Here is a 22,119-nt window from a genome sequence, read left to right on the forward strand (position 1 = left end):
CCTGTTTCTCTGCTGTATGACTCTATGACTCTATAACTGACCACCGCCCTAGACACTAGTAAGAGCTTGCTTGCTCTTTAGATGACTGCTGTAGAGTCTTGGATCTTCAGACCTGTGTGTAAATTGCCTGCAGCATTCCCTACATTACGTATGTTCAAAGATACTTTAGTGGCCCACATCTTCTAGTCTTCAGGTAAGATGTACACCCCAAAATGTAGGGCTACTTGCCTGAATAGCTACCCAGGAAATATTAGACAGAAAAGTCCAAGTCAAACTGTTGGATAATGACAGAAATGACCAACGTTGTTCCTCCAAATCAATTATGCGGACACTGCTTGCTGGACTTATCCCAACATTCTCTGAATCCTAGCCCAAACTCGACCCGACATGGATGCACCCCCTCAGGTTGACTTAACTATGGCACCTGACGTGATCTGAGTACCCTCTGACATGCCCTGACCGACAGCTACCCTTTAACACAACCTAATTTTCCTCACCCTACACCAAGGAGCTGATATATACCACTTGGGCACCACGCCCATTCACCCATTGATTTGACTGCTTATTATCACATGTACCCAAGGACAGTGAGAAGTTTTGTTCTGCGTGCAATACAGGCAGATCGTAACATGCAAAGACACAAGGGTGATAGGGTGATTGAGCAGCGCGAGGAATGCAAAGGAGGTGCACAAAAAGCAAGATCAACATTGGATTTGAAATTTGAGGGGTCTATTCAGAAATCTAATAACAGTAGGGAAGAAGCTGTTCTTAAACCTGTTGGCACAGGTGTGTAAGCTTTTGTGCATTCACATTAACATTCCAACTGGACATTCAGACTTCCCTCATGACAGCGACATCACAGGAAGGGCTGTGGTTTTACTGCCTTACTGATAAATGGATATACATTACAATGAAGTTCTTAGTGGATCTGTGAACCCCACATTTAGAAGATCCTGGCCATTAATGTGGGTTAGTATCAACTGCAGAAAAATTACTCAGCTGTAATCTGACGATGATTGCTACTCTTGGGGAAGACCTGGACTGATGATTTTGAAGGGATAAACTCATGAAAAGCACTATAAAAATGTGAGTCCTTCTTATTCCTATCTATCTCAGCTCAGCCAGCATATCCTTAGCAACGATGAGTCCTCTTTTGGAAATGGTCACCTTGGCTCTCAATACCTGTCCTTCTCGTATTCCCCACTCCGTCCATTTCCTTCTTTTTGAGCTTGAACTGGATATTTAACTGAAGAAGAGTCATATTATGCTCGAAACGTTAACTCTGTTGCTGTCTCCACAGAAGCTGTTTGCCAGACCCGCTGAGTTTCCTTTGCATTCTCTGTGTTAGTTTCAGATTTCCAGCATCTGCAGTATTTTGTTTTTGATACTGGGGTATAAACTGAGCCTCATACCATCCACTACTGTGACCACTTACCTCTGATATCCCATACAACAAACCCAGGCTGATGGACCCTCTTTAAGCACTTGCTATTCCCAGATAACCATTCCAGCCGCACTTTGAGTCGTTTCATGGGGCCCCAATTAATCCAAGTTTCTGTGTTCACGTACCATCCTATTGCTCAGCTTCAACCCTGTTCATGTCAATTTTCATTTGGCTTTCTGTTCCAAGCACATAGGAGGCACAGTGGCTCAGTGGTTAGCATTGCTGTCTCATGGCACGAAGGATTCAGGTTTGATTCCTACCCTCGGGCGACTAGCTGAGTGGAGTTTGCACATTCTCCCTGTGTCTGCATGGGATTTCCTCCCATAATCTGAAGATGTGCAGGTCAGCTGGATTGGCCATGGGAAACTGCCCATAGTGCCCAGGGGATGTGTGGGTTAGCCCTGGAATACGCAGAGTTACATGCATGGGGATGGATTTGGAATGAAGCTTTTCAGAAGGTTGGCTTAGACTCGATGGGCCAAATGGCCTGCATCCAGACTGTATGTGTTCTATGTTTTACATCACAGCCAGAATTCACATCACTGTCTGTGTGTTTATCTATGACTTTAGCCTAGAAGCCTCCTCCAGCTCTTAAACCAGTTTCTGAGTTTGTGAAAAAGAACCCAAGTAACTGCAGATGCCAGAAATCAGAAACGAAAATAGAAATTGCTGGGAAGATTCAGCAGGTCTGGCTGCACCTGTAGAGAGAAAGCAGAGTTAACATTTTGAGTCTAGTCCGGAAGAAAGATCATTGCTTTCTCTCCATGGATGCTGTCAGACCTGCTGAGTTTCCCCAGCAATTTCTGTGTTTTTTTGACTCGTGAGCTTTGTGCCCTATGATTCCAAACTCCATAACTGTGACCCATTCCCCACCCCTGACACCGTTGCCAATCCCACATCACTGCTCCACCGTTGTAGTTTAATTGTCAGCTGTTTCTCAGCCTCTGAGTCTCCAGCTTCAAAAGTCCCACTTCCAGGGATTGCTTGCAAACATTCGAAGGCTGTCATTCTGGTGCAGTGCCTCAGGAGAGCTTCACTGCTGAAGGTACTGTCAGCTGGAGGTGCTGCCTTCCAGATAAGATATTAACACCGAGGTCCCATCTTCCCGCTCAGGTGACGTAGAGCCTTCCATAGCCATTGTTCCCTCTTAGCTGTGCCGCCGCTCTGAGGTTCTGCATCACTGGCGTGCTGACACATTGTCTCAGTCAGTGCTGTCCCATGGGCCTTGAAGGTTGGCGCATTGCGAAAGGTGAAGTTGAGGGAGCAATCCCCTCCGTCATATTTCGAAGAAGAGAAGAGACTTATCCTTGGTGTCCTGGCTAATGTTTATCCCTCAGTCAACTTCACAAGAGAAAAAAACACCGTCAGGTCATTATCACATTATCTGTGGTGAGAGCTTGCCATGTGCAGAAATGGTAGCTACGTTTCCCATTCACTTCACACATTGAGATGTCCTGTGATTATGAGAGATGCTAAACAAATGCAACTCTTACTTTCTTCTTCCCAATCTCTGCCTCCTCTTCCTCTGCTTTACTTCCTCCCACCATCTCCTCTAAAGGGCTTCTCAAAGCTGTGGGTATTTGTAACCGCAAAAGCTATTCTATAAGTGCAACCACAGCCGTTTATCCGTCACTCATTGTGAAAGTTGGCTTTCCTATGTTCTTGGCAAAACACAGTCAGATGTTCCTTTAAAAGGATACCTTACTCGCCTTCAGATCTCTAACTGAGTTGATTCCTGTGTTCTCTGTCTATCTGTTTGAGGGATACTGCAGTGACAGCAAGGGGAATTAGACCACAAGCTCCCTTCTGCTTCATGTCAATGTTTTGCATAATCGGCCACAAACATGATGGGATGTGACAGGAGTCTCATTTACTTCTCTCCTCTCCTAGGTATTGCGATCCGCAACAACATATGGAAAAAGAGGTCTCAAGTGCAGAGGCTAAACCTGAGTGACAGGCAGTCATTAGAGTCCAGGCGCACTGCCATCTGGTTTGCGTTGCTCTCTTGTCAACACTTGGCATGATGAAACACATTGTCTGGCATGTGACCATTAGCCTCTGTACCTTTGTCCAGTGGAATGGCCTACACAGTGACGTTCACCAAAGACAGGGCGGTCAGGGGGCTCGGGGACAGACTGAGTGAAAGCTTGGCTTTTCGGTTCCCAGAGATTGCAAAGCAACCTTGTCGCGTCCGACAGGCACGCTCGGCACAGTGGCTTTTGGTTCCACTGCAGTCCAAAACGGAAAAAGGCAACACCACAGTGTGGAGAGAAGTTACTTTCTCATATAAATTTGACAACTGGAGATCGGATTTCCCTGAAAACTCACCTTGTAAGACTGCATGCATGTACCCTGTGATTTTGTCCAGGAGCGGCATCAGATTGGTTTCATTTTTGGCAGCAGTTTATCATTTATAAAACTGATGTGCATTATTAGATTTCCTTAAAATGTACTGAAACATCCCAACTTGCTTCAGGGTGACTTCACATTAATCAAAAATTTATTGCAGAGCCATGTAATGAGATATATCGACTTATTGGTTGCTTAAAAAAGGATGGATTTTAAGAATGCTTGAAAATGAGAAGAGAGAGAAAGACAGGGAGGTTTGGGATATGAATTCCAGAACTTTGGCCTCAGGCATCCTCCAGCACAGACAATGAGTGCTGAGACTTGGAGTGTTGTTGAGCTGCAGGAGATCAAAACATCAGCAGCAAGATCAGAAATTGCTTGAAAGCTCAGCAGATCTGGCAGCATCTGTGGAGAAAGTGCAAAGTAAATATTTTGTGTCTATTGACCCCCTTTCAGAATCTATTGATCTACCCAGCTGTGGCTGTCAGATGCAACAAGGTCGTTTTGCAATCTCCGGGAACTGAAAAGCCAAGCTATCACCCAGTCCATCCCCAAGCCCGTTGCCCAGTCTGTCTTGATTAAAGTCACTGCATAGGCCATCCCACTGGTCAAAAGTACAGAGGCTAAAGGTCACTGACCTACTGTTTAAACCAGATAATGAGCCCTGTTGCTGACTTCCAGCATCCACAGTTCTTTAGGGTTTTTGCTCAGAGAGATGAATGTGGCAAGGCAAATGGCAGGATGCGAACGGACAAATTGGGAACAGGAGTAGGCTATTTGGTCCCTCAAGTCTGCTCTGCCATTCGATAAGAACTTAATGTTAGCCTCAACTTCATTTCCCTTTCTGTCTCTAATAACCCTTTGAATCCCTTGTAGATCAAGCATCTACTTTTTGCAAAATTAGTTCACAGGATGTGTGTGTCTCTGGTTAGGCCCAGGCATTCATTGCCCATCCCTAATTGCCCACAGGGCAGATAAGAGTAAACAACCTTGCTGTGGGTCTGGAGTCACATGTAGGCCAGGTGAGGTATGAATGGCAGTTCCCTTCCCTAAAGCACATTAGTGAACCCGATGGGTTTTTCCAACAAATCGACATGGATTAGTGGTCATCATTATACTATTACCTTAGTGAATCTAGCGTGCTGGTTTTGTGTCTGCGCTAAAGAGTGAGGCGAGACGAGACAGAAGTAGTGGCATCTCTGGCTGGGGGTAATGGCCAATGTGCCCAGAATGCAAGGTAGGGATGGCGTGAGCATCTGGTTAGGTTCAAGATGGGAGAACACTCTGAGAGAAAGCGAGCAGCCCAGAGATACAGCTTTATCCTATCCAGCGAGCTGGCTGCATGTCCGTGTGCACAGTGCCTTTTACAGCAGGATGCGATTCCTGCATCCCGAAATGCAGTTTTAAAACGCACGAGAGAGCCCTGTCCTGTGAACTGGAGAGGGGCCCTGAGGCTGCTGAGAGGCTGGCAGGTTTAGGATGCCAGCATCTAAGGACAGGGGGGGGTGAATGTTGCCCTGGAGTAAGTACTGGGGGTTGTATGATGGGTGCTTGCGAAGACAATCTGGAGGAACAAGGTTTGAGCTGGAATGTCAGGAATTCTCAATATCCAGCTTCCTCACACCAGATTGGAGGCTGCATATTGATGAGGCACTTAATGAGATCAATGACCAGAAGGCAAAGGAGCAGAATTAGGCTATTTGGCCCATCGGGTTTGCTCCACCGTTCGATCATGGCTGATATCTTTCTCAACCCTATTCGCTTGCCTTCTCCCCGTAACCTATTGTCCCCTTACTAAAAAAAAGCACCTGTTCAGAGATGTTATTACTCACTGCTGGAGCAGGTGGGACTTGAACCTGGGTCTTGAGGCTTGGACACTCCTACTACACCACCCCTTAAGGACCTACCTAGCTCTGTCTTAAAGACACTCAATGGCTTGACCTCCACAGCACACACCAGCAATGAATCCCACAGACTCACCGCCCTCTGGCATAAGAAATTCCTTCTCTTCAGTTCTAAATCCCTTCCCTCTGAGGCTGTGCCCCTCCAGTCCTAGTCCCCCGTACGATTGGAAATATCTTCTCCACATCCACTCTATCCAGGCCTCTCAGTATTCAGTGCGTTTCCATCAGATTCACTCCTCATCCTTCTAAATTCCATCAAGTACAGGAACAAAAACAGAAGTCGCTGGAAAAGCTCAGCAGGTCTGGCAGCATCTGTGAAGAAAAACATCAGAGTTAACATTTCAGGTCAAGTGACCCTTCTTCAGAACTGTTCTGCTGAGCTTTTCGAACCATTTCTGTTTCTGGTTTCTGATTTACAGCATCTACAGTTTTCTTTTGGTTTTTCTCGCCATAAATCTTTCAGGCTCCCATCATTTTGCATTTAAATATGCAATTCCAGTAGGCTACCAGGAGATGGCAGCAGAAACCTTTTCACTGAATCATGATAGGGACTGCAAAAGAAATTGAATTCATTTCAAACAGTGCCAACTCTATTAAACTGAGGCTTTGCAGAAGCCGGAGGATTTATGGACACTTCTGTCTCACACTTCCTCCATTCCAATTTCCAACTCCACAACATTGTCAGACTCTGCCTCCACCTCAGCTTATCGACTGCTGAAACCATCGACCTTGCCTGCCGTTCCTCCAAAAGTCACTATTCCAGTGGCCTCCTGGTCAGCACCTCACCTCTCACCCTTTGCAAACTTGCACTCGTCAAAAATTCTGCAGCCTGTATCTAAGTGCAGTAAGGCCTGGACAACATCCAGCCATGGGCTGATTAGCAGCAAGTAAAACCCACACTGTACAAGGCAATGCAAAGGAGAGAATCTAATAATTGCCCCTGGGCATTCAGTGAACTTTTCCATCACTGAATCTCCTGTGCTCAATTTCCTGGGGCTTACCATTGACCAGAAACTGACTTGGACTGGCTATTTAAATACTATAGCCACAAGAGCACGTCAAAGGCTGGGAATAGAGGGTTGGATAGGGAGAGAGGAATAGAACTAAAAAACAGAAAATGCTGGGGAAATGCATTATATCTGACAACATGAGTGGATGGGGAGAAAAGAGAACGCTTTGAGTCTTATATGACTATATAAGATATGACTGAAAAGCCATAGTCAACTTAAAATATTAACGCTGTTTCTCTCTCCATGGATACTGCCTGGTGAGGTTTTCCAGCACTCCGTGTGTTTATGTTTGTGTGTCTGCCTGTGTCTCTGCATGCATACGTGTCTGTGTGTGTCTATGTGTGTGTGGGTGTTTGTGTGTCTCTGTGAGTATGCGTGTGTCTCTGTGTGTGTGTGTTCATGCGTGCATGGGTGTCCATGTCTGTGTGTGCATCTGTGCCTGTGTGAGTGTTTCTATGTGTATGTGTGCATGTCAATGTGTGCGTGTGTGACTGTGTGTGTGTATGTGTGTATGTCTGTATCTGTGTGAGCAGATGACTGTCCATGTATATGTGTGTGTGTGTGACTGTGTGTGTGTGTGTGTGTGTGTCTGTTTTTGTGTGTATGCGCAGTATGCAGATATGAGTGTGTGTATGTGACAGTGTGACTGTGTGTGTGTGTGTGTGTGTGTATGTGACTCTGTGTGTGCCTGTGTGTGTGTCTCTGTTTGTGTGTGTGTGTATATTTGTGTGTGTGTGTGCACGTGTGTGTTTTTGAGAGAGTGAGATGGTGCAGGACACACATGTAGAACCCCTTGAGCCGAATGGTCTGTTTCTGTGCTGTAATTCTCTACGATGATCACGTTTCTGTTTGAACATTCTTGCCTTGCATAAATTGGTTTCTGTGTTTCCTGCCTTATGACCGAGCACACTTGCAAAGTGCTGTAAAGCATTGCAGTCAGGTGACGAAAGGCAGGATATCTGAGGAAAGGCTGATTTTTCTTCCTTTTACTGCAGCACATTGTTAGCCATTTCACAGAGCACCCACTGGCTCTGGTACACTGAAGGCATGTGAGTGCCACTCACCGCTCGTACACTGAAGGCATGTGAGTGCCACTCACCTCTGCTCTTGAGTGGTGTAGTCACTCTGCATCCAATTGCGTATCGCTGGACATGTTTCTTAATTGCAGAATATATTAATAATCATTGCTTGAAATATGCTGCACCAACAACTTTGTCACATCATTTGAATAAATGCTTCAAAGATTTATGAACCGGCTCTCTCTCTTCAGGGGACTATTAAAACAATTGTGTGCTTTGTAGCTTAGTCTGTTGTTGATAGATGATTGCAGTAACCTGTACTGCAGTCTCCTGCAGAGCATGGAGAACTACTGTAGTGACTAATAGTCTGGGGTAGGTGGTGTAAGTACAAATAAGCAACGTAGACAAGAGAATGTATCTGCAAGCAGTCTGACTCTTACAATCTATCTACAACAGGACACTTTGTTTAAACAAACAACATGCCAGAAACCTGTTCCCCCTACTGATTCTGTGATAATGCGAGGTCCACAAAACCAACTTAACATTCATGGGTGGTTTTTGGATTAATAAAGCAGTTCACGGGAACACAAATTGCAGGAGAAACTCAGCAGGTCTGGGTAGCATCTGTGGAGAGAAATCAAAATTAACGTTTTGGTTTAATGTTACCCTCCCCTTCCTCACACACAGTTACAGATTACAGGAGCCCTATGAAGCAAAATTAGACACAGTGGACTCAAAGAGCAGATGGTCCAAACTTTGGTCGAGGAGTAGGTTTTAATAAACCTGTCTTAAACGAGGAGAGAGATCCAGAGAGGCTTGGAAAGAAAACGTCAGAGCTTTATGGTATGTGGGTAGCTAAAGGCATGATTGCAATTAAGGAAGTGATTATAGTTAGGGAGGCTAAACAGGCCAGAATTGGTGGGTTATGGAGATCTCAGAGAGTTGTCGGTCTGCAAGAGGTTACTGGTATACGGAGGGAGAAGGCCATGGAGCAATTTAACACACAAAGGCAAAAGTTAGTTGAGAAACAATTAGCTCCAGCTCAAGAAGATAGATAAGTCAAAAACCCACAGCGCTCTGCACCCTGATTATATGTCAGGACTAACTCACAACTTTGATGTCTCAAAGCACAGTACAAGCATATAAATATTTCTAAATGGTGTTCGTTGTTGCACCTATCACACAGTGTGAAAAGAATTAGGAACAGGAGCTAGAGACGGCAAGAACTGCAGATGCTGGAATCAGAGATAACGCACCGTGGAGCTGGAGGAACACAGCAGGCCAGGCAGCATCAGAGGAGCAGGAAAGCTGATGTTTTGGGTCAGGACCCTTCTTCAGAAATGGGGAGGGGTGAGGGAGCGGGGAAATAAATAGGGAGAGGAGGGGTGGGGCTGGGGATGGTAGGTGGGATGGTGATACGTGAGTGCAGGTAGGGACTGGTGGGGACTGGTTAGTGGGAAGGGAGGGGCAGGTTGGTGGGAGAGAAGATGGACAGGTTGTGTCAGGTCAAGGAGGTGGGGATGAGAGGGAGGGTTGGACATGGGATTAGGCTGGGGTTGTGGACACTTAAAAACAAGTGAAATCCATGTTTAGGCCATCTGGTTGTAGGCTCCCAAGGCGGAATATGAGGTACTTCTCCTCCAGTTTCCAGGTGGTGTCGTTGTGACACTGGAGGAGGCTCAGGATGGACATGTCGCCCAAGGAGTGGGAGGGGGAGTTGAAATGGTTCGCGACTGGAAGGTGTTGGCCTTTGTCATGAACTGAGTGCAGGTGCTCTACAAAGCAGTCTCCGAGCCTCCGCTTGGTCTCATCAATGTAGAGGAGGCCAGGTCGGGAGCAGTGGATACAATTACCCAAATTATTGGATGTACAGGATGTACCTGTCTGATATGAAAGGTGTGTTTAGGGCCTTGAATGGAGGTGAGAGGGGAGGAATTAGTTCTTTTAGCCTCTGAGTCTGCTCTGTCATTCAACAAGATCATTGTTACAACAGAGGAGCATGTTACAATGTGACATGATGCCTGGGTGGCTTGTGTTTGGGGTACAGCAGTGTCACTGTCCCTCCTTCCTACACTAACCTTAAAGGCTGTTACAGTAAGCTCTGGTGGATGATGGACCATTCATCAGCCTTAGGTGGGGAGGCACTTGTCTTTGACAACAAGATGTAGTTGATTACAAATCAGCAATTATATACAACTTTCATGAACTTCTGGCATATTAAGTTTCACTATCAAGTGATAAATATGCCTTCATCAGGAGACAGGGCCAGAGTCCAGCCAACTGTCTGTATGCCCTTCCCAATGCTCCCTTCATGGCTGTGCTATAAATTAGAGCAGGTGAAGGTCCGATTTAACTCTTTCATATCCATCACAACGATTATGGCTGATCTTCTACCCTAACCTCACCTTTCTGCACTATCGAATTTAGTTTGGGATTATGGTTGGCAAGCATTGGTTGGACTAAAGGGACTGTTTCCATGCTTTATGACTCTAGCTCCCTTGACCTTAATTCCTAGCATTCAAAAATCTACCAGCCTCGCTTGAATATATTCAGCAACTGAGTATCCACAGCCCTCTGACTAAGAAATCGCCCCTCATCTCAATACTTAAATGGCTGCCCCCTTACTCTGAGAATGCTAATCTGTGTTCTTGATGGCACAGCCAAGAGGAATCATATTATCAACATTTACCCTGCCCGGTGCCTTACAGATGTTCCAGGATTCAACTTACAACCTCTCATAGGCTTGTCTCTTCAATGTCTCCTCACAGGACAACCCCCTTCATCCAAGGAAGGAGTCAATGTGCCTTTGTTACACTCTCTCTAGGGCAAGTATGTCCTCCCATATTGATGCCATGAGCAACTGTTGTAACACTGTAAGCTGGAGAAATGTAGAACTGTTGTAAAACTTATATAATCATATACTCCAGTTCCTTCCAGACAAAACTTATCACTTATCTTCCTACTTGCTCGACTTTATGTGCATATAAACTTTCTGTGATTCATGTCCAAAGAAACAGTGCCCTTATTGACATGGGGAGGTGATGGCCCAGTAGTACTATCGCTGGACTGTTAATCCAGGGACCCAGGTAAATATCTGGAGACCTGGGTTCAAATCCCACCACAGCAGATGACGGAGCTTGAATTCCATAATGACCATGAACCACGTGTCAGGGAAAATCCATCTGGTTCACTAATTCCCTTTAAGAAAGGAAACTGTGATCCTTACCTGGTCTGGCTGACATGTGAATCCAGACCCAACGTAATGTGGTTGACTCTTGACTGTCCTCTGAGTGGTAAATTGTGTTTGTTCAGTGACACCCTCATCCAATGAATCAAACCTTTTATTTTGATGCACAGAATCATGTAAAAGGCCCTTTGGCCCATTGAGGCTATACCATCAAAAATACAGTGTTGGCTACACAAGCCTCACTTCCCTGTGGTAGGTGCATAGCCTTGATTGCACACTCATGTGCACAATAGGGAAGTCTGGAGGTCCATTGTGGGGTACCAGTTGTAGCAGGTTATCAGTGCATTTCCATCCAGTATGAAGCCTGGGTCACAGCTGAATTGTATCGTAGACCCCACCAGCAGCTTGGTATTAGAAATGGAGCGACCGGCATGTTTGACTTTCCCGGGGTCTGTGCAGTACATAACTTGAGCAAGAGACAGAAAGTTCTCAGCCAAGTACGTTTTAAAGATTGAGAGATTTCCCATCTCAAATACCCTCCCAGGCTGTGCATTCCAGACCCTTATCATCCTCTGTGTGAGAAGGTTTTTCCTCAAATCCCCTCTAAACCTTCTGCCCTTCACTTTAAAATTATGCCCCGTTATTGTGTTATTGACCAAAAACTAAGGGGAACAGGTGCTTTCTCTTGTCCTTGGCCCGCATAATTACATACGCCTCTATAAGGTGCCCTCTCAAAACCTCTCTGCTCCAGAGAAAACAACCCCAGCTTATCCAGTCCCTCCACATTCGCTGAAGTGCTCCATCCCAGGCAACTTCCTGGTGAATCTCCTTTGCATGTCATCCAGTTCAATCACATCTTTCTGACAGTGAAGTGATCAGAACTGCACACAGTACTCCAGCTATGGCCGAACCAGAGTTCCACAGCAGTCATATAGTGATGAAACTCTTTGGACATTTACTACTTTAAATTGCCATCAGGACACTCCTACTCATTTTGAAAGTCATTTTGACCACAAACATTTTCTTTTTAATTATTACTGACACTTCTTCTACCTCCTGATCGTCGAACAGCAAACAACAAGCTTGTCACCAGTCTCCTGGGAAACTTCATGAAAGTGCTGCGAGGTGACACTGTTCTGTAGTGGGTTGTTTTGGTTTTAAGCAGAATTATTCGTCAGCTATGAGACTTTCAAGGAATCAATATTCAGGATCCCATGCAAGTGCGTTTGTTTAACCTCAGAGGGTTTGTTTGTCTTCAATTTGTCATGGTGGAAACTGAGCCCACAGTCAGTATCGTTAGCTGGTAGAAATGGCTAGTTTAAACACTGGTTACCACGTTCTTAGACAGGACTTTTGAACTGTTCAGTCTGTAAAAGAGCAGTAACAGCAGTAACATCATCATAACAATGAAAATCTGACCAGGTAGACAATGAATTAAAATTAGTGTCTTATAGTCAATTAATTAGAAAGAAACTAACATTGGGTTATGAGTTCAAATTTAAGAGTGCGGGATGTTTCTGAGCAGGGAGAGAGGAAAGAGAGAGAAAGAGGAGTTTAGAGAAAGAGAGGGGACGGAGCAGGGAGAGGGAAAAAGGAGATGAAGAGAGAACGAAGGGAGATTGTGGTGAATTAGGAAGACAATAAGAGGGATGAGAAATTGAGGTTAATTAGACAGGGGGTGGCGGGTGAGAGAGCAAAGAGTATGGGAGAGTCAGGAGAGAGAGAGAGTCAGTGACTGGGAGTGAGCTGAGAGAGATATCGGGCAGGGAGGGAGATGGGAAGTGGGGTGGGAGATGGGAAGGGAGGAGCAGAGATGGGGAGGGAGCTTTTATGGCCATATTCTCCTCCTGCTGGTTGATACAAGTTGCATTACACCAACCACTGGCTTAGATGATGAGATAAATGAACTCTTGTTAAACCAGGTTAAGCGAAATTGGTTAAGTAGACGTTGATGTTACTAGGTTAACTACCGAAGGAGTTCAAATCCGCCATTACAATGAGGCTTTGCAAACTTTGCCTCAGTTCTCTTTGACTCACGTGCACAATAGGGAAGTCTGGAGGTCCATTGTGGGGTACCAGTCTCACGGCTGTAGCAGGTTATCAGTGCATTTCCATCCAGTATGAAGCCTGGGTCACAGCTGAATTGTATCGTGGACCCCACCAGCAGCTTGGTATCAGAAATGGAGCGACCGGCATGTTTGACTTCCCCGGGGTCTGTGCAGTACATAACTTGAGCAAGAGAGAGAAGGGGACAGACAGAGAATTTAAACCTTTAGTGCTGCTATTCATAGCTGCATTATAGAGATGTTTCATTTGATATACAACCTGCTACAACGACCAGATTATGTCAAAACCCTAAAATGGAGATGAGTTATACTCACTCTTGCTAAGAAAGGGCATAATGCACAAGTTCACAAATGATTTTTGTGTATGATTTATGGTTTATAATTTAATTGTATTAGAACCTAATGATGGAAATATATCATGTGATTAATTGGAGTGCTTCAGCTTCCCCTGAGCATGCACAGTACACCTTATTATGGGCTCTGCCTCCAAGCCCCAGTTCATTTGATTTTCGGGGGAAAATGCCCTCTCTAATTACTGCTTGTTTTCCAAGCGTGAGCAGACCCATCCTCACATTCCTAATGGGGATCCTGGAGCCTTATTACCCTGACTATTTTCCTGTGTTCCCATTGGCTCATCATCAACTGGATACAGACCGCAACTTTCCCCCCACAGTGGTCGAGAACACCCTTGACCGCGTCTCCCGTATTTCCCGCGACACATCCCTCACACCCCGCCCCCACCACAACCGCCCCAAGAGGATCCCCCTCGTTCTCACACACCACCCCACCAACCTCCGGATACAACACATCATCCTCCGACACTTCCGCCATCTACAATCCGACCCCTCCACCCAAGACATTTTTCCATCCCCACCCTTGTCTGCTTTCCGGAGAGACCACTCTCTCCGTGACTCCCTTGTTCGCTCCACACTGCCCTCCAACCCCACCACACCCGGCACCATCCCCTGCAACCGCAGGAAATGCTACACTTGTCCCCACACCTCCTCCCTCACCCCCATCCCAGGCCCCAAGATGACTTTCCATATTAAGCAGAGGTTCACCTACACATCTGCCAATGTGGTATACTGCATCTATTGTAGCTTCCTCTACATTGGGGAAACCAAGCGGAGGCTTGGGGACCGCTTTGCAGAACACCTCTGCTCGGTTCACAATAAACAACTGCACCTCCCAGTCACAAACCATTTCCACTCCCCCTCCCATTCTTTAGATGACATGTCCATCATGGGCCTCCTGCAGTGCCACAATGATGCCACCCGAAGGTTGCAGGAACAGCAACTCATATTCTGCTTGGGAACCCTGCAGCCCAATGGTATCAATGTGGACTTCACAAGCTTCAAAATCTTCCCTTCCCCCACTGCACCACACAACCAGCCCAGCTCTTCCCCTCCACCCACTGCATCCCAAAACCAGTCCAACCTGTCTCTGCCTCCCTAACCTGTTCTTCCTCTCACCCATCCCTTCCTCCCACCCCAAGCCACACCTCCATCTCCTGCCTACTAACCTCATCCCACCTCCTTGACCTGTCCGTCTTCCCTGAACTGACCTATCCCCTCCCCACCTCCCCACCTATACTCTCCTCTCCACCTATCTTCTTTTCAGTCCATCTTCGGTCCGCCTCCCCCTCTGTCCCTATTTATTCCAGAACCCTCACCCCATCCCCCTCTCTGATGAAGGGTCTAGGCCCAAAACGTCAGCTTTTGTGCTGCTGAGATGCTGCTTGGCCTGCTGTGTTCATCCAGCCTCACATTTTATTATCTTGGATACAAGCTGGTTACACACTTCAGCCTCTTGTGGATACCCCATGTTCACTTGTACTGAAATAACTGCACAGAACCTAATACCCATCATCAACCACCTTTAACACTGATTACCCTCAAGCCAGCGGATCAACCCTGTTTCAATGGAGAGTGCAGGAGGGCATGCCAGGAGTTGCACCAGGCATACCTGAAGATGAGGTCTCAACGTGATGAAGCCACCAAACAGGACTACTTGCACGCCAAACAGCATAAGCAGCAAGTGGTAGACAGATCTAAGTGATCCCACAACCAAAGGCTCAGATCTAAGCTCTTGCTCAATTCTGCCACATCCAGTCGTGAATGGTGGGGGACAATTAAACAACTAGCTGGAGGAGGAGGCTCCACAAATAACCCCAACCTCAATGATGGAACAGCCCAACATATCACTGCAAAAGATAAGGCTGAGGCTTTTGCGACAATCTTCAGCCAGAAGTGCCAAGTGGATGATCTATCTCTGTCTCCTGCAGTGGTCCCCAGCTTTACAGATGCTAATCTACAGCCAATTTGATTCACTCCACGTAATATTAAGAGATGGTTGGAGACACCGGATACTGCAAAGTCTCTGGGCCCTGACAACATTCTGACAATCGCACTGAAGACTTATGCTTGAGAACCTGCCACTTTCCTAGCTAAGTTGCTCCAGTTCAATTGTAACACTGGCATTTACTTGACGATGTGGAAAATTGCCCAGGAATGTCCTGTACATAAAATGCAGGACAAATCCAACCTGGCTAGTTATCATCATTGAATCCCTACAGTGTGAACACAAGCCCTTCGGCCCAACAAGTTCACACCAACCGACAGAACATCTCACCCAGACCCATCCCCCTATAAACCTCCTGATCTACACATCCTTGAACACTACAGCCTGCCCCTCTTTGTACTGTGGGAGGAAACCAGAACATCCAGAGGAAGCCCACACAGACGCAGGGAGTAGAATCGAACCTGGGTCCCTGGCGCTGTGAGGATACAGTGCTAACCATGGAGCAATCATGCTGCCCAATTACTGCTCCATCAGTCTACTGTTGATCATCAAGAAAGTGATGGAAGGGGTTATCAACAGTCTATCAAGCAGCACCTGCTCGCTAATAACCTGCTCAGTGACGTCCAGTTTGGGTTCCGCCAGGGCCACTCAGCTCCTGACCTCATTACAGCCTTGGTTCAAACATGGACAAAAGAACTGGATTCCAGAGGTAAGGTGAGATGACAGCCCTTGATATCAAGGCTGCATTCGACTGAGTGTGGCATCAAGAAGCCCAAGATAAACTTGAATCAATGGGTATCAGGGGGCAAACTCTCTGGTTGTTGGAGTCATACCTAACACAAAGAAAGATAGTCGTGGTTGTTAGAGGTCAGTCATTTCAGCAGCAGGACATTTTTGCAGGAGTTCGTCAGGGTAGTGTCCTTGGCTCAATCATCTTCAGCTGCTTCAACAATGACCTTCCCTCCATCGTAAGGTTAGAAGTGGAGGTGTTCACTGATGATTGCAAAATGTTCAGCAGCATTCATGACATCTCACGTACTAAAGCAGTCCGTGTCCAAGTGCAACAAGATCTGGACAATATTCAGGCTTGGGCTGACATGTGGCAAGTAACATTTGCACCACACAAACGCCAGGCTATGACCATCACAAATAAGAGACAATCTAACCATCACCCCATGACATTCAATGATTGTACCATCACTGAACAACGCAGTATCAACATCCGGGAGTTATCATTGACTAGAAACTTAACTGGACTCACCACATAACTATATAGCTACAAGAGCTGGACAGAAGCTAGGAATACTGAGGCGAGTAATTCACCTCCTGACTCGTTAAAGCCTGTCCACCATCTACAAGGCATAAGTCAAGAGTGTGACGGAATACTCCCCACTTGCCTGGATGAGTGCAGCCCCAACAACACTCGAGAAGTTTGTTACCATCCAGGACAAAGCAGCCCGCTTGATTGGCTTATATCCACAAGCACCTACTCCCTCCATCTCTGATACTCAGTGACAGTAGTGTGTACTAACACAAGATGCACTGCAGGAATTCACCAAAGACCCTCAGACAGCGCCTTCCAAACCCACAACCACTTCCAGCTAGAAAGACAAGGACTACAGATACACAGGAACACCACCATGTTCAAGTTCCCTTCACCATCTTGAGTCACTCACCACCCTGACTTGGAAATATATTGCCGTTCCTTCAATGTCGCTGGATCAAAACCCTGGAATTCCCTCCCTAAGGGTATAGTGGGTCAACCCACAGCAGGTGGACTGCAGTGGTTCAAGAATGCAGCTCACCACCACCTTCTCAAGAGCAACTAGGGATGGGCAATAAATGCTGGCCAGCCAGCGATACCCACATCCCATAAATGTATACATTTTAAAACAGCCCAACTCACTCAGAGTGAGCAAGATGTCTGACATCCTGTTCTTCTCTGTCAGCCAGGGCTCCCTGACTGGACGGGTTTAACAGCCCCAAACAGGGAACTCCTTTTCTGTGTTGTCCACCTGGCTGACCCTCACTACACTCCCCGTGCTGGAAATAAAGAAATGGAAGGTAAAGGTTTGTCTGAAGATCCACTGTCATTACAGTTTGGGACAGTGGAACAGACAACAAGACTTCAGAGCTGTGTTGCGTTGTTGAGAGTTTAATCATATTGCTTCCTGCTTTTGTCTTTCTTTCAATAATTTGTTACCTTCAGGAGCTCTGCAATGATGAATTTCCCTGCCACATATATTGAGTTTCTCCCCTCCCCCAGTGCCCCCACACATGTTGCGCTGTAGGGGATGTGGATCAATTCTCAGCAGAGGACAGGAAAAGGAACTCATGTGCAAAAGGGACTAACAGAAATTTATATGTTGAATGTTTCTCAATCAGAGCGTGTTTTTATTGATTTTGATTGTTCTTATTAAGTGTGGTGATTGAAATACTGCAGAATGCGATCACTTTCAGTCCCACATTCAGTGATGGATTTGACCTTGATCTGAAAAAGACGGCAAATCTTATTTTCATTAGCATCCCATACATGCAGGAGAACATCATCAAATGCTATCTTTAAGTTGCCTTATATTAGTATGAATCTAGTCCCAATCTCATTTAAAACATTTTAAAGTAGTATTCCTGGTTAAAAATTTAAAAGCAGTTACCATTGTCTGTATCATAACCTACAGAATATACACTACAAGAGCTGAATTAGATCATTTGGCCCCTCAAGCCTGCTGTCCCATTTAATAGGTCTATGGCTGATTTGTTCATTTTTTGAATTCCACACTCATGTCTACCACTGATAAGCTTTCATTCCCCTGCCTAATAATCTATCTATTTTTGCCTTAATAATATGCAATGATTTAGCCTCCAGTAACTTTTGAGGCAGTGAGATCCATTGTGACCTAAACTTGAGAGAACGTTTTCCCCCATTTCTGTCCCGAAAGAGTGACCCTTCGTCTCAAAACAGTGGCCTCTAGTTCTGGGCTGATTCACAAGAGGAATCTTCTTTTTCACATCCACCTTATGAAGACTGTTCAGGTTCTCATACACTCCAATCAAGTTACTCCTCACTCTTCTAAACTCCAGTGGAGACAAACCCAGCCTGTCCAACCTTTCCTCATAAAATAATCAATTCATTCCAGTTATCAATCAAATAAACCTCTTCTGAACCATCTCCAATACATTTACATTCTTCCTGAAATATCAGACAAAAACTGCACACAGTATGCATGATATTGTCTTACCAACCCTCAGTTTAAGTGAAACATAATATCCGTACTTTTATGTTCAATTCCTCTTGTAATAAAGGATAGCCTTATCCCAATAGACTACTTGTGCTGTACCTGCATACTAACTTCTTGTGGATCCTGCAGCAGAATGCTTAAATCATTGTGTACCTCAGAATTCTGCAGTTATTGTTCATTTAAGTAATGATCTGCTTTTTTAATTCTCTCTGCCGAAGTGTACAACTTCACACTTTCCCCACATTATCTGTCATATTTTTACCCACTCATTCAACTTTGCTGTATCCATTTGCAAATTCCTTATTTATTCTTCATTGCATATTTTCCTACCTATCCTACTATTATCTGTGAATTGAGCTACCATGTAGCTCCTTTCATCTATGTCTTTGATGTAAAGTGTAAGCAGTCGACACATCAGCATGGACCCCAATGGGATTCCACTCATCACTTCCTGCCAACAAGACAAAGACCCATTTTTGCAAACTCTGTTTTCTGGCAGTCAGCCAATCTTCTATTCATATTAGTATACCCATACCATGAGCTTTTATATTCCCTAACAACCTTTGCTGAGTTCCTTTATCAAATGGCTCATGAAAATTGAAATCTACAGGCTCCCTTTATCCAAAGCACATGTTACTTATTCAAAGAACTCCCAATAAAGATTAGTTAAACATAGCTTCCCTTTGGCAAAACCATGCTAACTCTTGCTGATTACTCTGCGATTTTCTATTTGTGTCGCTATACTCTCTTTAATGATTGAATCTATCACCTTCACCATGACAGAAGTCAAACTAACTGCATGAGCGTTTCCTATAGTCTACCTCCCCTAATTCTATACGAGAAGAATACTATTTATTCCTTTCCAGTCTATTGGAGCTTTTTTTAATGTATGGAATTTTGGAAAATTAACACTAACGCATCATTAACAATCTCTTTTAAGACTCTGGAATAAGGTCCATTTAACCAAAGAATAGACAGCCCAGGGCTCCATCAGTTTGCTTCGTGATTGTAATTTCACTAAGTTCCTCTTTCCACCCCTGATTTACTGTCACTCATGGAAAATTTTTCACATTCCTGTTGTGAAAATGGAGCAAAATATTTGTTCATTACATCTACCATTACCTTACTATCATGTATTAACTCCTCATTCTCAATCTGTGTAGGACCAATACTCTTTTCCTTTGTAAATGCCTCTAGACACTCTTGCTTTCCGTTTTTATATTCTTAGCTAACTTCCCTCATGCTTTAATTCCTTCCGTGAGATTAACCATTCAGTCTTTCTCTGCCAATCCTCAACTTCTGACTAATTATCTGTCTTGCCACTCACTTTTGCTCAATTATATGCTTGTCCCTTAAGTTTAATTCTTCCCCTAACTTCTTTAGTTAACCTAAGAAGGTAGTTCCTCTCTTTAGATTTTTTTTCTGACAAGATTATCTTTCTGACATATCCTATATAGTTAAAGAACTGAACAGTAGATTCTTGATAGGAAAAGGAATCAAGGATTATGTGGAGAAGGCAGGAAAATGGGGTTGAGAAAGATATTAGCCCTGATCAAATGGAGGAGCAGACTCTAGTCTACCCTCACATCACAGACATTGACATTAAAAATGAGTCAAATGATTCTTCTTTGCAATAATCCTCACATTCCAAATATGATTGTTCTTTCTGCTTCTTGGCGACCAGAACTGGAATTAATGCTCAAGGTGCATTCTAACCAGAATTCAGTTCTATTTGATTATAACACAGTGTGGAGCTGGATGAACACAGCAGACCAGGCAGCATCAGGGGAGCAGGAAAGCTGACGTTTCAGGTCGGGACTCATCTTCAGAAATCATAACTCTCTCTGACTTGAATTCTACTATATTGGCTGTGGGTGAACATCCTATTCGTTTATCTGATTGCTGTTCAGGATGGTGAGTCTTTCACTCTCCAAGGTTTCTTTCAATTTCATCTGTACATATTTCAACACCTTTCATAGATTACACATGTTGCTCATTTACCTGCCAATCTGCAATGCTTCACACTTGTCTGATTTTAATTTCATCTGATAGTACAAGGATTGGTTGCAGAGTAAATTGTGAAGGGGAATTAAAATGTCTGAAAACGGATATAGGCAGGTGATGTATAAATTTGGCAGATGGAGTATAATGTGGGAAAAGTGAACTTTTCCATATTTGCAGGAAGAGTAGAAAAGCAGCATTTTATTTAAATATGGGGATATTGCAGACCTTCGGGTTATAGTGGGATCTGGGTATCCTGGTATGTGAATGACATGAAGTTAGTGGGTAGGTACAATTACAAGGCAAATGGAATGTTGTCAGTTATGGCAAGGGAACTGGAAATTAAATATTTTGCTACGGTTGTACATAGTGGAATGCTGTGTACAGTTTTGGTCCTTTTATTGAAGCACAGATAGGGGACGAAGCACAGGGGACGAGCTGGGCTGGTTTTGGGATGCGGTGGGGGAAGGGGAGATTTTGAAGCTGGTGAAGTCCACATTGATACCATTGAGCTTCACTCAAATGATTCCTGAAATTAAGGGACTATCTATGAGAAAGGCATGGACAGGTCAGCCTTCATTCATTGGCATTTTGAAGAATGAGAGATGATGTTGTTGAAAAGCTCTGAAGATACTTGATAAAGTAGATGCTGATAGGATTTTACCCTTTCGGACAGACTGTAAGTAGGAGGTCTCAAAATTCAAGGATCCATTTAAGATGGAGATGAGGAGAATACTTTTCTCCTCAGAGGATGGTAACTCAGTAGGATTCTCTTCTCCAGAGCACAGTGGAGTCTGGGTCACTAAATAAATTCAACGTTTAGTTAGACTAATTCCTGATTGATAAGGGATTCAAAAGATAAAGGGCAGGAATGTGGGTTGAGGCAATGACCAGACCAACTGTGTTCTTATCCAATGGTGGAGTAGGCTCGAGCAGTGGAATGCCTACTTCTATTCACTAAATTGTTTACATGCATTTTCATATCTGCCATTGTTCAGCCCAAGCATATTTCGCATTATCTTAATTTCTAATGTCTGGTTGTCATCTTGAATTCCACTGCTGTCTTAATATTGGCCTTTTAGTTTCTACTGTGTTTCTGCATTGAGGGAGAGTAGAAAGAGCATTGGTGCCAATTCTGGACATTTGAGGCAAACCCTTCAGCACTTTTCCACTCTGATACTTTCCTTTTCATTAGTCCATATTTTTCCTACTATTCAGCCAATTTGTGAGCCATGCGGGCATTTTTACTTAAATTTCCACAGCTTTCAGCTAAGTTAATGTGCTTTCATGTGGAAATTTACTAAAAGCCTTTGGTGATTCTAAATATACACCATTGTAGGGTTCAACACAGTTGACTTGCTTTGTTACTATGTGTACATTGCCTTTCGGAGAATTCACCTTAAAAGACTCCATGCGTTATGTGTATATAATGTTGTGACTGCCTGCCGGTTAGCCTGCTATAGGTCTGCAACCGGCACAAACAGAAACCCGTTGGTTTGCAGTGATGTCTGCTTCATAACTTGTAATGTGTTTTGCTGTTCTGAATAAACTAACCCATGAAATTAGATAGTCCTGCGATGGATTGCAAGATCATTATCA

General features: G+C 44.6%; 1 protein-coding gene across 2 annotated transcripts in view; it reads right to left on the reverse strand.

Moving 5' to 3' along the window:
• Positions 1-22,119, reverse strand: part of LOC125464258 (seizure 6-like protein) — a 242,555-nt gene that overhangs the window by 14,178 nt on the left and 206,258 nt on the right. For both annotated transcript variants that reach the window (XM_048556529.2, XM_048556530.2), the window contains exon 12: positions 12,951-13,142. In XM_048556529.2, coding sequence (XP_048412486.2) covers positions 12,951-13,142 — 192 coding nt within the window. The remainder of the gene's footprint in view (positions 1-12,950; positions 13,143-22,119) is intronic.

Source organism: Stegostoma tigrinum, chromosome 26 (genome assembly GCF_030684315.1).
Source record: "Stegostoma tigrinum isolate sSteTig4 chromosome 26, sSteTig4.hap1, whole genome shotgun sequence".
NCBI lineage: Eukaryota > Metazoa > Chordata > Chondrichthyes > Orectolobiformes > Stegostomatidae > Stegostoma > Stegostoma tigrinum.